Source organism: Linepithema humile, chromosome 2 (genome assembly GCF_040581485.1).
Source record: "Linepithema humile isolate Giens D197 chromosome 2, Lhum_UNIL_v1.0, whole genome shotgun sequence".
Taxonomy (NCBI): Eukaryota; Metazoa; Arthropoda; class Insecta; order Hymenoptera; family Formicidae; genus Linepithema; species Linepithema humile.
The window spans coordinates 12,628,653-12,646,195 of NC_090129.1; the positions used below are offsets into that span (position 1 = coordinate 12,628,653).

Sequence of the window (17,543 nt, forward strand, 5' to 3'; positions counted from 1 at the left end):
TATATTTCTATATCCGTCGTATTGACGGTCTCTCTCAGATTTTAAACTTAATGGAATTACGCATAACAATTTAATGGCGTGCTCCTTTTTGTCGCTATGATTTATTCCTTACTCTTATTTGTCGACGTGTCCCTTTCGCGCTTAACTAGACTAAAAATAACCGTTAGAGTAAAATCATTCGAAAACAAAAAAAAAATAGTACGAGTTCTCAGTCGCTCAACCAACGTGAACGAGAAACGCGCGGAAACAAGTAACTGGGTCCCTGATCGCATGTCGCTAAATTCTAGAAACGACACCCAGGCTTAACCACCAGGATTGGCCACTGCTACGTAGTTGCTATGACACAAGGATCTAATGCCGTCAGTTTCCATTCATTCCTGATCTGTTGCGTTTTGCTCCTTTTCCGCTCTCCCCATACGTTCTTTTGCATGGGCTAACCAAATTTTGATTGGAGCGGAAATCTCTTCATCGGTTGCATTTTGATGCACTTTTCTTATTACGTCTGAAAAATGTAATATATTTTTAGAAATTGTTCATATTTAATAATTTTAAAACAAATTTCTTAAATCTAATCTAGAGACTAAAAAATGTTTGTATATTGATTTTCATTATATAAAAAGGAATGTTTAATAATCGTAACATTACTGTGTACTTTCTTTTTACATCGTTAAATAAAAGAAACTATAGTAATTATTTGTAAAATATACAAGTATCTATCTTTCAATTATAAGAAATCATTTTATTAATATAAAATGATTATATTTAATTTATTTCACTTACACATAATTATTTTACAAATTTGCAGCTGCGAAAAATTCTCCTTTTTTTTGCTCCATACCAGCTGTAATTAACAGCTACATTATTGGAAAATATTTTCCTCATTAATTGTATACATGACGTTTTTAAATCTTTGCATGTAACACGAACCAATTGTTTTACCTAAATTATAAAAAATTGCGTTATAAGATATTGCGTATTTCTCTATGAATTATTTTTAAAACGTATTTAGCCAAAACTATACAATTTTTGTATTATTATTATATTTATTGTGTTATATTATGTTATATTTTATTTTATTATATTATATATTTTATTTTTTAGGAAATTATTTTTTATATAAAGCATCCCTAAATAAAGATATCAGTTTTAAATTGGAAAACAATATTTAAAAAAAGTCAATTTATATTATATTTGTAAAACTTTATTTTATAAATAAGTAATTGAAAAAGTTTGAAGGTTAATATGTATATACATGTCTATTCTATTCTTTAGAAACTTATGTACATTAAGTTAATGGATTAAGTCAAATATATATAGCAAATATAATAAATCTAATGACTATTGTAATTACAATTTACACAACATTTAAAAAGTGTGATGACACAAAATTTCAACTAAATGTTAATAGTGTTTCCGACTGAAGCAGATTAATCCAAACTAAGTTTAATGGTGATTAAAATTATTTCAGGTTCACTGCTCTAGTCAAAAACGCTAGAAGACTTTGATTAAAAATTGTATTTTCTATATATATATATATCATTCTATTATCTTAAAACATATTATTTTAAAAATTATAAAATTGTTCTACCTTCAAAGATAATTTCTGTTGGATTAAAATAATAATGAACTTACCATTTGACTTTGGTAAACTTTATCATTCATTATTTTTGTTTCCATTGCTTGGACATCATTTTGATTTTTCAACGGCAAATCTTGAAAAATGTCTATACTTTCTTCTTCTCTTTCTTCTCTAATGTTAGTAATAGGAAGTTTTTCTGCGATGAGTTTTAGAAGCCTTCCATTGGAATTTATTTTTAGTTCTAAATCTATCAACTTTCCAATAACAAACCGTTGAAAGTTGTCTCTTTCTATATAAAGATTTAAAAAATAATATTAGAAAAATATTAAAGAGAATACTTTTGAGTATACAGTATATTATGTGTTATCCTTTAAATTTTATAATAATTAATCATAATTAAAATTTAAAAAAAGAATACACAGTTAATACATTACCTGGTTTATTATCCAAATTTGAAGACATTGTTTGTACGGATTGGCATCTTTGTCGAATTGAAATGCTTGTATCTTGTGTTTCATTAAATTCATTAAAATGGAATCTAAATCCGTAGTAGATGACTGTTCTGTATGTGAACACATATAGTGTGCTACAAACACATTAAGCAAATCTTCATTAAAAATTTTTATGGGGAAACATTTTATTCTAATTTATATAACAAATAAAATAAAAAAGAATATAGATAACCTATTACCTGATTTGGTATTCAAATTTGACATAGTGTTCTTTGTCTGTTGACTTGGCATGCTTGCTTGTGTCTCAACAACTTTATTAAGTAAATTTTCATCGTCACTTTGCTCACCTAAAAGAATAATTTTTTTATTACACTGTAATATTCAATGTAGTATGTTTAATATCACATCAAATTTTTATTAGCAATAATGTATGTACAATCACAATTTTTAATTATTTTTAACACTAATTTTTAATATCAGATCTAATATGCAATATCACAACAAATATCAAAACACACTTATAATATAAATAAAATTTCTATACTAAATCATAGACCATAAAATATTAAATTCAAATATAAAATATTAAACCTTATATATTAAAGTACATTATATTTCTGTTGCTTTATTAAAGTTTCAATATTGTTATATTAAATTGTAGTTATTATAGTTATAATTATTATACAGTTATAGTTACTATAATGTGTGTTAACACATCTTCATATTTTTAATTATATTTACGAAATATTTAATTTGTATAAAATTATAAATATGCAATAAAATATAGAATTCTTAAAAATGAGATAAAATGTATATGATAAGTGTATTTTTACTATTTAAATAAATTTTTCAAATTATATAATTGCAATCAATTGTATACATGACCCAATATGTTGATTTTTGTTTATTTGTGAAACAAATGATAGAATAGCTCCTGCACACAGGACGCGGAAACGCTTGCCGCGCGGCAAAAGGTGACGCGGCTAATCAACTTACATCTTTTTCGTAAGAGTGAAATATTGGCTATGGCATGGCTTTTTGCTGCGCGACGTTCCCGCGTTCTGTACAGAAACCATAATATTCTTATTGTTAGTTTTATTATACGAGTAATTTCACTATAAATTGCAAAATATGTGTATGTGTATCTCTCAATATCCAGAGATTGTTTATAATTGGTTATAATTATATATATAATACGATTGGTTAGAAAAATAATACATTTTATATTTTTCAAAAAAGAGACTTACCAAAATTGTCCTGCGATTTTTGTTGAATCCATGATTTTGTATTATTTAACTTTTGTCTTTTAGTAGATATTCCTTTAGGACTGTTTAAATTACGATCTGCAATTCATGAAAAAATCAGTATTTTATTATTATAATAAAATTTAATTTTTTTGTTTTAAAGTTCATTTTTTAAATATTCTTTTATTATATGCTTTTACCTGTTTGAGAAACTTTTCCATTTTTTGTCTTCATTATTGCATGTTTTTCAGGAACTTTTGGAAGATCCAAAATAAGTGAAGTATCTGATTGTTCATCATTACTCGTATTATCCTCGTCCACCGATTTAGCGGCTCTAATTTTTCTGGATTTTTTTAAAAATTCATCTCTATCAGTATTAGAAGTTAGATCTGATAATTCTTCAGCATCTTTTAATTTTTTTCTCGCCAATGTATAGTTCGCTGAAAATGTTTTTTATTAGATACATTACTTTTCTATTAATAAATATGTATACATACATACATACACATACACATATTGCCATTATGCACAAATTATAATTAAAAATATGAAAAAAATACTTACAATACGTTCCATATATTTTAGAAATGGGATGTTTCAACCATGTAGATTGTGGTTCTTCCATTACTTTAACAGCCTTGTCATATCGTTTATTATTTGTAAAATTTGGCCATGCAGCCTTTTTTAAATCAATACTTAACCAATTATTTGGAACTATTTGTATTCCATCTTCAAATTCTACAATTGCATAAAATTTTCCTTGCTGCGTAGAAGACTTTCCTTCCATTATTCTGCGTCAGTGGAAAAATTTTTTATATGTATGAGTGGAAAAACTGCATATTTATTTTCTCCACAAGGTAATTGTACATATTTACGAACTACATTTTTTAACGGCCAAGATCTTAAGTCAGAACGTGAGTACACAGAATAAATGCCGAGCATTGAAGATGAACAAGGAGTATTAAATAAGTCATTTTTTTCCAAAAATTCATATCCGATAAGTATAGGAACGTTTCGTTGTGTACAATAGGCTATATTTTGAATGTAAATAATCGCACCACAATTTAATCCACAGCAACTGTCTGCAAACGTCCCAGCTTTTAGTGTGAATTCATTATATTTGACACTTTTATATTGTGGATTGCGACAATTCAATGTAAGTGGACCGTCATAATGCAACGATTTCAAATTTATATATATCTGAGCAGAATCTGATACAGCAGGTGATATACATAAAATTTCTTTTTCAGCGTATCTTCTAGCAACTTGTTGCAAAGGTTTTTCTGCTTTTCTTAAATATTTTTTTAATATCTGCATGTAGTTTTCATATTTAAAGGCGCTGAAATTATCAACAGGTCCATATTTCTTGACATCATCCACAAGATGAATTAAGTTGTGAACATTATGTGATACGTTTTGAGTTCCATATATTTTGATAAATTTTTCAATAAAAAACTTAATCAGATCTTGTGCGTAGGTCAAATAATTATGTAAGTCTTCTGATGATAATATTCTCATAATCACATGTAACGTCATAAAATGTAGATACACATTTTTTTTAATACAGATTTAAACGCCAACGGACCCGTATATAATAATATTAATCTGTACTCAGTTGCTTTCCACAATTTGAGGCAATCTAGTTTTCGTGGTTTACGTGCAAATTCTATGGGTATCGATTGTTTTAATTGAGTTACTAAGCGTGTCGAAATTTCGTTAACGGCTCTATATGGTAATCGATAAGATAGTGAACCAGCAAGCCATAAATTTAATAATTTGCGCATAACTCCCAAACATATTAAATGCATATAGTCTAACGGAACGTTGGTTACAGGGTTGAAATAAGGTATATTTAATAAATTGCAGGTTGTGTCTGGTTTATGATAATTTTCATCAATTTTTTGTATGAAATCATTATCTGTTCTGAGCGGTGCATCTATTTGTGGAAAACATAATCGGTTTTCTATATATTCGCCTTCCGTGATACATTTCGTGCAACTATGGTATCCAGAATGTCCTTTTATACTTAAAACAAATGATTTGGCTGGCGCATCACAAATTAAAGCCTCAAATCTGCATGGTACATTCCGACCATTTATATTAATTCCATTTGCACATATTTCTTCAGCCTCATTAACGAAATCTTGTAAAAATTCATTAACATTCGCTGGTTTTTCATATCCATGATAAATACCAATTATGAAAACATTGTCATATGGAAGAACAGAGCCTAATATGGGCCAAAATTGTTGCTGGGATGATTTGGATAATGGTAGGCCATCAATATTCACAGCTATTCTAATGTAATTAATATCCTTTATAAATGTTAATATTTTTTTAATAGAATTTGATAGTCCAAAATGATAATATGACCCTGGCGCAACTGTGCGTATTTCTTGATGTCTAGGTGTTTTCAAAAGCGATCGTGCATCCAATGATAAAGTTGAGAAACAAGAATGTTTCTTTAATCTACATAACAGTGCTCCTAAAGCAATATGCGTAATTTGATGTTCTACAGCCCAAATTGCAAGATCATGTTGTAAGCTGTTGTCTCTTTTATTTCTACTTTCAAATGTTACATCACTTGATGATTCATTAAGTGAAATATTAACAAATTGTTGTGAATCTGATGTATTATTGTGTTTATCCGATGTATTATTGTGTTCATCCGATGTATTATTATGTTCATCCGATTGTTGAAATGCATTATCATTTTCATATTCAAATATTTCATTATTTTCATTCCATTCTGTATTATGTTCGATATTTATTATTTTAGAATTCATCGGACAATCATTGTTTAAATCTGTTGCACATTCATTGTTCGTATTATATGACGAGCTTTCATGCATCAAAACGCTAGAAACAATTTCAGATTCTTGTGCAGCCACTCTCTTTAAGTGTCTCCTTGATACGTATGGCGTATCGTTTCTTTTACGTTTTTCATGTACTTCCATTTTTAAACAAATGTTATATCTGTATAAGATATAATATTTATGATTATAAATGCAAACCAGATTAGTATATTAGTCAAATAGTAGAAAATTATGTATTTTATATATTTTTTATATTATATATATATGCTTATATATATATTTATTATTTATAGATTTATATATTTATTATATACGTGTATTATATTTATTTATATATGTATTTATTATGTTATATATATTTACAATTATATATATTCAGTAAGAGTGTAAAGCTATAAGCCCTATCAGGCTACGCATTGAAGATTGAAGATTAAATATTAAATTTTGGCCAATAAAAACAAAAGGAGATAAATTTTTGTGCTGATTGGTCAAATTTCAATATTTAATCTTTAATCTCAATCTTCAATGCGTAGTCTGATACGGGCTTACGAGTGAATCATTTTAATATTAACAGGCAATTATTTCGGAAAAGAAGCATTTATGAAAAAAATTTTTAAGATAACAATTATTTCAAGAAATTATAAAATGAATTGAACGAAATTCTCCTAGATAAAAAGGTTTCGGAGTTTAAAAGTCAACTCAATTTTTTTAAATGAAACTATCTTAATTGTTTTATATATAAATCAATTTCTTGTAACATCTGCATAAAAAGTTATAAAGATAAAATAGCAAAAAATTGATTATTTACTTTTCGATCATTTTACTATATCTTTATACACAGACTAATGATAAATCTATTAGTCCAAAGAAAACGCATAGTTATTTTTCAGAAAAAGTATATAAGCTGCATGTTACAAATTGTATAATGTTGTAATTACTGTATTATGTTACAATCCTATGACTTTTATCTGAAATTTTTTTCTTTTACTTCTTTTCCAACATAATTATCTGTTAGATTAAAATTACTGTATATAAAAAAATTAAAACACAAAACAAGCTTATCAGAACAAAATTAAAAAGGTAATTATAAGCCAGCACAGTAATATTAGTTTAAAATATTATTTAATAAATTCCGGAACATTTCGATCTATTTTTGAACCATCTTTAGCCGAAATATAATAGTTTGCAAAAGTCAAAATAATTTGAAAAAATTTTAAAAAAGAAAGGATACAAACCATCAAAAATTGATATTTTGAAACTGATATTTTGTAGCTTATGAGACTTATTGATCAAAAGTCTCCAAGCATAATTATAAAAAATAGAAAGATTTTGCTCTAGCACTATTTAAAAGTTGCTATTTTAGGTGTAATTGGATCTTTACGTACAGTACACATATTGATCTTTTAACTGTATAGACATTCACACAGGGTATACGGAAATTCGCCCGCACTACTTCTTGAAGTTGAAGATTCGGAACTCACAAAGAAGGAAAGAAAGCTATATAAACATAGATCTGGAAATTAGTTGTTTCTGAGTTATAGATCTGAGTTATAGTTACTTTTGTCATTTAAAACATTTTATTTAATTCTATTTAAATACCTAGTTATGTTTATCTTTAATTTTGAAAATAATTAATTATCGTGTTTACAAATATCGGAAAATTGAAAAAAATTAAAAATTGGAAAAAAATTAATTTTAAAAAATGTAAAAAAATTTTTTTAAGAGGGATGCTAAGCGGACTGTACCTCTACGTGGTGCATCCTGGGTAATGGCCGGAGCACAGACTTTTGCATAAAGCATAACGCATAAGCATAAGGAAATTGATTGGTCCATTTCCTTATGCATTTGCTTATGCTTATATATAGACCAATCAATTTCCTTATGCTTATGCGTTATGCTTTATGTAAAAGTCTGTGCTCCGGCCTTAACGCTAAAATAGTCCAAAATAAAGCTCTTTATATTAAAAGACTATAAAATAAATTATGATTATTATAATTATAAAAATTAACTTTTTGAATAAAAGTGGCTATAATTTGGAAACAACTCATTTCGGGACCTATGTTTATAGCTTTTTTCCCTTTTTTTTGAGTTCCGAATCACTTCAAGAAGTGTAAGAGAGTTTCCAAACGCCCTATAACTACATGTCCATTATTGAGCAGATGTACTATTAGTGTGTGTATGCTGAGGGAGTAGATATAAGGATGATGTGAGTGTATGTATGTATTTGTGTTTGGCTATTTCATTGGTATGTCTGATATTATTTTATTTTCATTTATATTATTCTATTAGTATGTCTAAATAGTATGTGTGTATATGTGTGTATCTGTATATCCGAGTAGATAGCAACTGGCCTGATTGTACATTCTTTCTGTCTGTAGTTGAACACACACACACACACATACACACTCATTCACTCACATACTTTTTGAACATAATAATATTAAACATATTAATTGGAATAACTATGGGCACAAATACACATACAGATACATATACCCTCTATCTGTTCCTCCTATACACACATTAACATAAATCTACTCAATAATGAACACACATATAATTTGTACATAAATGCTTATACAATTAAACAATCAATCTGTGTACTGTACGTAAAAAGTACTGTACCAAAACACACAAGCAACATTATGTACTTACTTTGTGTCCCACTAGCTGTGATGAAACTGATGCGTATGTATACAGATATGTATAGGTATACCTCTATGTTCCAGCAGATTCCAGCAATATATTCCTTTTTAAAAGTGAAAGCCAATATTTCCTTTTGGCAATGTTTTCTTTTAGCAGTTTCCTTTTGGCAACGGTTCCTTGTGGCAACGCTATAACAAAATATTAATTTCAAGTAAGAATATGAACAAATACATATCTTTGATATATATCAATAGGGTGGCACCCAATTGACCACATTGCAATTGATCACAGCTATCAGTGCCTGGAATTTTTCCACTAGATGGTTGCTGTGAATGGCCTATGGTCAATCGAGAGTACCACCTTTGCGAAAAGCTATATAGAGGTAAAGCTATATAGAGGTAAATATACATGTAGAGATACATACGCTAGTGCATATCAGACAATTTTGTCACAGCTAGTGGGACACAAAATAACGAGCAAGTATAATTGGACAACAATTTATATTAAGTTTTTTTAATTTACTTTGATTTTTGCTTGTTCGAAATATACTTTGATAAATTATTCTTTTATATTTGCATTACGTTGATATATGCAATGTGATCAATCGGATGCCATCCATATCAATGTAATGCAACTATAAAAAAATAATTAATCAAAGGTTTCAAACAAGCAAAAATCAAATTAAATTAAAAAGACTTAATATAAATTGTTGCCTAATTATACTTACTCCTTATTTTGTGTCCCATTAGCGTGTGTACTTCGATAGTCTATGCGTTCAAAAAACAGACGTACTTTATAGAAGATAATTTACGGCTTTTCTTTGGCAACGCTTCAATAAAAACTTCAAATACAAATACAAATAAATTTTACATCAAATATATTAGATCACGATAAAATAAATCACAAGTTTAACCGATAACCAATTTGAAGGTTAACTTGCGCTTGTGATTTATCTTATTGTGAAATAGAAAGAATATTATGAAAAATATCTTTCATGTGTGTAAATATATTTTATATAAATTTATTCTCATGTGTTTTAACAAAGGAGGAAAAAAGGATTACTTGCGATTATAAAATTATATGCATACTTACGTCGACATGTGGCAAGAGACCGCAGAGATCGCAGGAAAGAGACATGTGCCGGCAATTACATATCCAAGATGGCATTGCTATTCATATCCGCTAATAAGTCAATTCGCGCGTATTTCAAAAGTATATTCTGAAAATATACGAAAATATACGAAAAATAATATATTATAAGAGATATTAAAAGTATATCCTGAGAATATACGAAAATGTACGAAAATTAATATACTATAGGAGATAATAAAAGTATATCCTGAGAATATACGAAAATGTACGAGAAATAATATATACTGTGATAGATATTATAGGGATATTTTCAGTATTTTACATATATTACGTATATTCACAGTATGAGTACAGAATATTCGAATGATGTCATGTGCTGTTAGGGTATTTTGGCACTTTGTTTTTTGTAAAATAAAATTGAATGCCTTGTTATCAAAATCTGTGAACAATCAGATAATTAAATCATAGAAAATGTTGCAACTTAAATTTTGTACAGCAGTTATACTTATACATACTCTTTAAACGCACATACGTGCTAATTTTTAAGTCAGTGATTTTAATAGGATCATCGTCATTTATCTTAAACCACATGTTGAATCTTCTTTGATCTTCATCTCCTGTAACAGAGGATATCATTGACAAATAATGAAATAATTTATTAATAAATCAGCTTTTAACCGATATTGATAATAAATTTTACTTCTTTCATCCATCGCTGTTAAATGAACAAATAATGCCAAATAAAGTAGTGATATTTAACATGTTGTGGGTCCAAAGAACTACAACCAATTATTAATAATAAAATATATATATATTAATAAAATATAAGAAAATATCTATTGCATATCAGATTAAGATATCTAATATTCAGTTTCCGGCTCATGCGAGACACCGGATAAATCGCGCAGCGAAAATTAAAACCTAATTCACTTTTTACGCGACAATGCTGACGAACGATCGAATTTCGTCAGCAAGTTAGATCGTTAAAACTGCAATCAAGTGCAGTTTCACGTATATAAAATCGCCGTCGCGAGATCACGACGGCGGGTCTAAAACTATCATTCACAAGAAACGGACGTATGTCCGTTGGGACCACAAATCTAGAAGAACGCGAATTATAACAATTCGCTAAAAGCGAATAAGAATAACTTGGGGCTCCGTGATACTACACTAAGGCAAGGATTCCTGACGGAACCTAGATTACATAGAAGTAAGGGAACTTGTAATAAATCAAGAAACCAATAAATATATGGGAGATTGTTTTTTTATTAAGAAGAACAAAAAAGGATTATTCCCGGATTCCCGGCCTAACTCCTCGGCAGATCCCGAACCCGTGCCCTATCACCAAGGGCACAACAAAATATCTGGTGGCAGCGGTGGGATCTGCCTCTCCTTCGGGACCAGGAACCCGGAAAGTCCAGAGCCTGAAACAAAAAGAAAAAATTTTAAGTGAGTGAAAATTAGTCGGCGGACAAGTTTCAATACGGAGATTATTGAAACGAGAAGACCCCGACCAACGCAGCAGTAAGCAGCCGAAAATTAAGTGCAAAATAATCAGCGGACAAGTTTCAATACGGAGATTATTGAAACGAGAAGACCCCGACCAACGCAACGGTAAGCAGAGTAGCAGCGCAGCAGCAGACTATCCAGAGCCAAGCAGTGCCGAGCGGAGTCAGCGAAATAGGAGCCAGCCGCAGAAAGCAGCCGAGCGACCTACACCTACAGCCTACGATCTACAGCCGGACAGCGAACCGCAGCTAAGGACGAGGCAACATGCGAGCGATCATACTACTACTACTGTAAGTCCGAACCATTATATAAAATATAAAAACGCGTGAATGTACAAAAGCGAAAGCGACCCCGGTCCCATACGAAATAGGTCGTGGCTATTAAGCAACCAAGCGCGACACGCAATCCGCACAGCGTTAAACCCGATACGCGTTATCGAAGACGCGACTCGCGACATAAGCGATAACGTACGCCGTACATTACAATACACAAACTCGGACGGTGATACCGACGACGAATTGGATGCAAACATAGAAACTAAACGAGATTACACTTTCGAAGATATCGATTCAAGTTTAATTCCCGCTCTTAACGATACCGTGATAGAAGTAAAAACTAAAAAGACTAGACCTTACATTAGTAAAACACCAAGCCGCGTGTCAGATTACAGCGAGTTTGAGCTAACATCATACGATAGTAGCATATTTGATCCGAACGAAATCCGTGAAAGAAGAAACGAAAAAATGTCTCAAAGAAGGAAGAGTGAGGCAGACATCGAAATAGAAAACGAAATATCCGCATTAATGGAGCAAAATACAAGAGAAAACGAAGCCAGCGGACTTCGAACGGAAACACGCCCAAAAAATAAAAATCAGATTTCAGCACTAGAAGAAACAATGCACGAAATGCGCGAACAGATCGCGACATTATTTGAGTATCTTCATGCGCATCATCACGAACGAAATCCGCGACAAGAACGCGAAACCGACATTTCATACGGTCGAACTACTGAAGACATACGAAACAGACAATCCACTGACGCACAACGCTACATGACATCAAAAAACGCGATAAATTTAATACCTATTTTTGACGGTACGTCACGAACGAACTTAAAATCATTTCTAAGCGCTTGTACATGTGCAATGAAGTATGTAAAGCCCGAGTTCGCAGACGAGCTACTCGACGTCATAATGTCGACTAAATTGCAAGGCAGAGCATTAATAAATTTTGAGATCAAAGATATCAGATCGTTTGAACAGTTAAAAAACGAACTGGAAAGCTTTTACTACCCTAAGAAAAATCCTGCATCGATTCAAATTGAATTTAATCATTTGAAACAACGACCCGGAGAAAGTGCAGTAGAATATGGGGCACGAGCAGACCATTTAGCGATGCAGCTATACGAATCTCTAACAGACAGTCCAGGAAAGACACCGCAAGATAAACGCACTATATTAGATACAGTTAAACAGCTAGCGCTACAAAACTTTGTGTATGGACTGCGCGAGGATATACGAATGATAATACGCGCGCAACGATATGCAACCCTGCAAGAAGCCATCGAAGGGGCCAAAGCAGAGGAAAAATTAAAGAGACCACGTGATTCCGCGTACAACGCGAATAAAAGTTTTAATAATCCTAAGGCAATTCAATGCCATAAATGCGGCAAGCAAGGACATTACGGTCGCGATTGCCGAACGAGCCGCTACGGTAATCAATTCACTTTGCCTAAACCGAGCGGATCAAGATTTAATACGCTGGATAAACATTGTAATTATTGCAAGAAATCCGGACATAACCGTACCGAATGTTGGATATTAAACGGAAAACCGGAATATACTAAAAATAAGAAAATAAATGAAGAATCAAACACGCGAAATACCATAAATGAAACTAATAAGCGTCGCAAGACTGAGGACGACGATGCAGAAAGGAAAACAATTAAAGCAACAGCTAAGACAGTACGAGAGCATAAGGTACTAACAGCTGATGAGATAAATCATGCACACACTGAGCTCGATCTGATTTCACTACCCATGAATGAAGTGATTGACGATAAAATAAATATGTTGATCGACACAGGAGCTACCATGAGTCTAATAAAATTGAATAAATTGAAAGATGGAACCATAATATACGATAAAAAGATAACAATCATTGGCGCAACAGGGCACAAAGCGGATACTATAGGCGTAATGCAAGCAACTATTCCGTTAAAAACAAGAAATGTTAAACATGAATTAAACGTGATAAAAGACGACTTTCCTATCGAATATGACGGAATCCTCGGAGCCGACTTCCTACAAAAATATCAAGCATCTTGGGACTATACTACCAAAAAACTACGCATCGATAAAAATTTATTTACGCTTTTCCCATGCAAAAAGTTTACTTTAGAAGCTAGAAGCGAAACTATTATAACAGCCATAACTAAAGAAAACACAGCAGGAATAATCCAAGCAGTGGAAACTAGACCAGGAATATTTATCGGAAATTGCCTAGTCGAGCCAAAAAATAATAGTTGCCCGATTAGCATAATAAATACTACCGAAACTAAAATAGAAATGCAAGCTCCAGTAGTAGAAATTGAAGAAGTAAAGACAGAAGAAAATGCCGAGATATTAATAGCTCAGACGTATATACCGAAGGAAATTCCCTTGTCACGCATGCAACGAATTAAAGAGGCGCTTCGTCTCGATCACTTAAATAACGAAGAGCGGAAAACTCTACTTAAAATCTGCGAAGATTTCGATGATGTATTCCATTTGGACGGAGAACCCCTGACCTGCACCGAGGCACTGCAACACGAGATCGTAACTCAAGCCGGTACGGCACCCGCGAATACGCGACCGTATAGATTACCGGAGAAGCATAAGGCCGAAGTAAATAGACAGGTACAGGAAATGTTAAGAAACGATATCGTACGTCCAAGCTCGAGCCAATGGAACGCACCACTTTTGGTGGTACCGAAGAAAACAGACGCTTCGGGAAAACCTAAAATGAGAGTCGTGGTCGATTTCCGAAAATTAAACGACCTAACAGTCGGAGACTCTTTTCCACTGCCAAATATAACAGATATTTTGGACCAACTAGGGAATTCGAAATATTTTACAACGTTAGATCTGGCATCGGGCTATCATCAAATACCCATGGCAGACAGAGATAAGCAAAAAACGGCTTTTTCAACGCCCTACGGGCATTATGAATTTAATCGGATGCCGTTCGGACTAAAGAATGCCCCGGCAACGTTTCAAAGATTAATGAATACTATTCTGGCGGGCATACAAGGAATACGGTGTCTGGTCTATTTAGACGACATCGTGATATACGGCGCTAGTTTAGAAGACCACAACCGGCGACTATTAGAAGTATTACAAAAAATACGCGACAATAATCTGAAATTACAGCCGGACAAGTGTGAATTTCTTAGAAAAGAAGTGGCATATTTAGGACACATAATTACCGAACATGGAATTATGCCTGACCCTGGAAAAATCCAGGCAGTAAAGAATTTCCCTACGCCAAAACGAGTCAAGGATGTGCAATCATTCATAGGACTGGCGGGCTATTATAGACGGTTTATCGAAAATTTTTCGAAAATAGTCAAACCACTCACAAAATTAGTTAAAAAGGGAGTAAAATTCGAGTGGACACAAGAGCAGCAAAAAGCTTTTGACAATCTAAAAGAGAAACTAATTACCGCCCCCGTCTTGCAGTACCCAAATTTCAACGATGAATTTATACTAACTACCGACGCATCGGATTTCGCGATAGGAGGTATCTTGTCACAAGGAATGATAGGACAAGACCGACCAATAGCTTATGCTAGCAGAATTCTTTCTCGTGCAGAACAAAATTATAACACGACGGAAAAAGAATTACTCGCGATTGTGTGGGCGGTCAAACATTTTCGACCGTACCTATACGGGACCAAATTTAAAATTGTCACCGACCATAAACCGCTAATTTGGTTGTTTAACGTGACCGATCCAGGATCTCGTCTAATTAGATGGAGACTGAAATTGGAAGAGTACGACTATGAAATCGTACACAAAGCCGGAAAATACAATACAAATGCTGACGCACTAAGTCGCAACGTCGTTCACGCTATACATATAATCGACAAGGAGAAAGAGAGTGACGAAGAGGAAGAAGAAAGAGATAGCGAAAAAGAGATAAAAAGGTACACGGAGGAAGAAAAACAGCAAATATTATATGAGTATCATGATGCACCGATAGGCGGGCATCAAGGCGTGCAACGCACCATAAATCGAATCCGTTTAACTCACAACTGGAAAGGGTTAACAAAAGACGTAAAACAATACATCGCCAAATGCGAGCATTGCCAAAAGAATAAATTAAAACGACGAAGTAAAACGCCAATGATTATTACCGATACTCCGGATAGGCCATTCGAAAAATGCGCACTAGATATAGTAGGACCGTTAACCGTAACTCTAACCGGAAACAAATACGTACTAACATTCCAAGATCATTTCACGAAATTGAGCAAGGCAATGCCCATCGAAAATCAGGAAGCTGGTACAGTAGCGAAGGCATTCGTTACAAAAATAATTTTGGAATACGGAGTGCCTGATAAAATTCTCACCGACCAGGGAACAAATTTTATGAGCGAAGTGTTTAAGAGCACTTGCAAACTGTTAAAAATTGAGAAGATTCGTACAAGCGCGTACCACCCGGAAAGTAATGGCGCGCTCGAAAGATCGCACAGGACACTAGCAGAGTACTTGCGACACTACATAAACGGAGATCAGACCGATTGGGACGAATGGCTGCCCTACGCGATGTTTACATACAATACTACACCACATACAGCGACAGGTTATACGCCATTTGAACTGTTGTACGGACACCAGGTTACGCTCCCTACGGCCCTGACATGTCCTCCGAAATTAACGTATACGTATGATGACTACATATCCGAATTCAAAGAAAGATTGCGTACAGCACACCAGGTAGCGAAAGCGAACATGCAAGAGGAGAAAGCAAAGTCAAAAGAATGCTACGACAAAAAGGCTAATATAAGCACGTTTAGAGCAGGCGACAAGGTATTATTATACGACGAAACACTAAGACGAGGACGCTCGAAAAAACTTGACGCGTTATGGACAGGACCTCACATAGTAATTGAGAAAAAATCAAGCGTTAACTACATCATAAAAAAAGGGCGAAAAACAATGCTGGTGCATGCAAACCGCATTAAGCATTTTATCGAAAACTAAATCACACTTACCGCATTATGGAGAATCGGGATATTCCTCGTTCTCACTGTCCTCTGCCGTGAGCCAACTCACCCTGTTAAGGGCACAAGTCACTTCTGCGATCAAAAGCATCATACGACGCCACTCCGAATATCTCATACGACGACGACGACGACGACCATCAGGTCGCCTAAATTGTAACAAGACGGCCCGGCGTAATCCCGCCAAAAGCTCATCACACAAGATCGCCCTTTGTCCACGAATAACTGATCGTTCTGCAGAACTCCTGATAAACACAGGAGTTACTTCCTCCAATAACTCTGCAGTAGAAAAACGCCTCCGTATAACCACTCGTTCACCGGTGGTATACCGCACAATAACGGATAAATTCTCAAAAGAAGGTTCCATCATCAGACGCCAAACGAAAACTGATGCACAGTAGCACTCGCACAAACCATAAGACCCTTTCAAAGGACAAAATGCAGAACACGCACATATAAAAAATTATCGTAACACCCTACACTATTGATATAATATAACACGTAGCATAAAACTTCCAGGTACGCTGTACTAGAGGATAAACTAATCAAGGTGAGAACTGAAACAATATCCCCAGTCAAGATAGAGTACTTCTCACAAGAACCAGGGCTATATTATGAACAAATAGGAGAACTAAATCTCATCGAAACAAAATGGAAACTAGTAATAAAATTAGATATTACGGCAATAAATATAAGATTTAAACGTATTAAGGAAAAAATACAAGATACGGATGAAATTTGTAATGAAATTAATAATAAATCCACTAAACAACCATGCCGAAACATGAAGTTAATAATCGAAAAGAACATTAATCAATTGACGGAATCGATAAAACAAATAAATACCATTTATAAAAAACCTTCCGACAAACGACGCGGATTAATAAACGGGATAGGTAGTATCGCTAAAACTCTATTTGGAACCATGGACGCAGATGA

General features: G+C 33.0%; 1 protein-coding gene across 2 annotated transcripts; it reads right to left on the reverse strand.

Moving 5' to 3' along the window:
• Positions 1-1,044: 1,044 nt before the first annotated feature.
• LOC136998233 (uncharacterized) lies at positions 1,045-11,405 on the reverse strand. 2 transcript variants are annotated; one of them, XM_067350734.1, is made up of 8 exons: positions 9,830-11,405; positions 8,747-8,925; positions 3,840-6,251; positions 3,476-3,715; positions 3,279-3,374; positions 2,271-2,378; positions 2,014-2,165; positions 1,045-1,868 (listed from the first exon to the last, which is right to left on the reverse strand). In XM_067350734.1, the coding sequence occupies exons 3-8, from the start codon at positions 4,060-4,062 to the stop codon at positions 1,830-1,832; spliced, it is 858 nt and encodes a 285-aa protein (XP_067206835.1). In that variant the 5' UTR covers positions 4,063-6,251; positions 8,747-8,925; positions 9,830-11,405; the 3' UTR covers positions 1,045-1,829. The 2 variants fall into 2 exon arrangements, with proteins under 2 accessions (XP_067206835.1, XP_067206834.1); XM_067350733.1 differs by lacking the exons at positions 1,045-1,868; positions 2,014-2,165; positions 2,271-2,378; positions 3,279-3,374; positions 3,476-3,715 and having other exon boundaries at positions 4,063-6,251.
• Between the last annotated feature and the right edge of the window lie 6,138 nt (positions 11,406-17,543).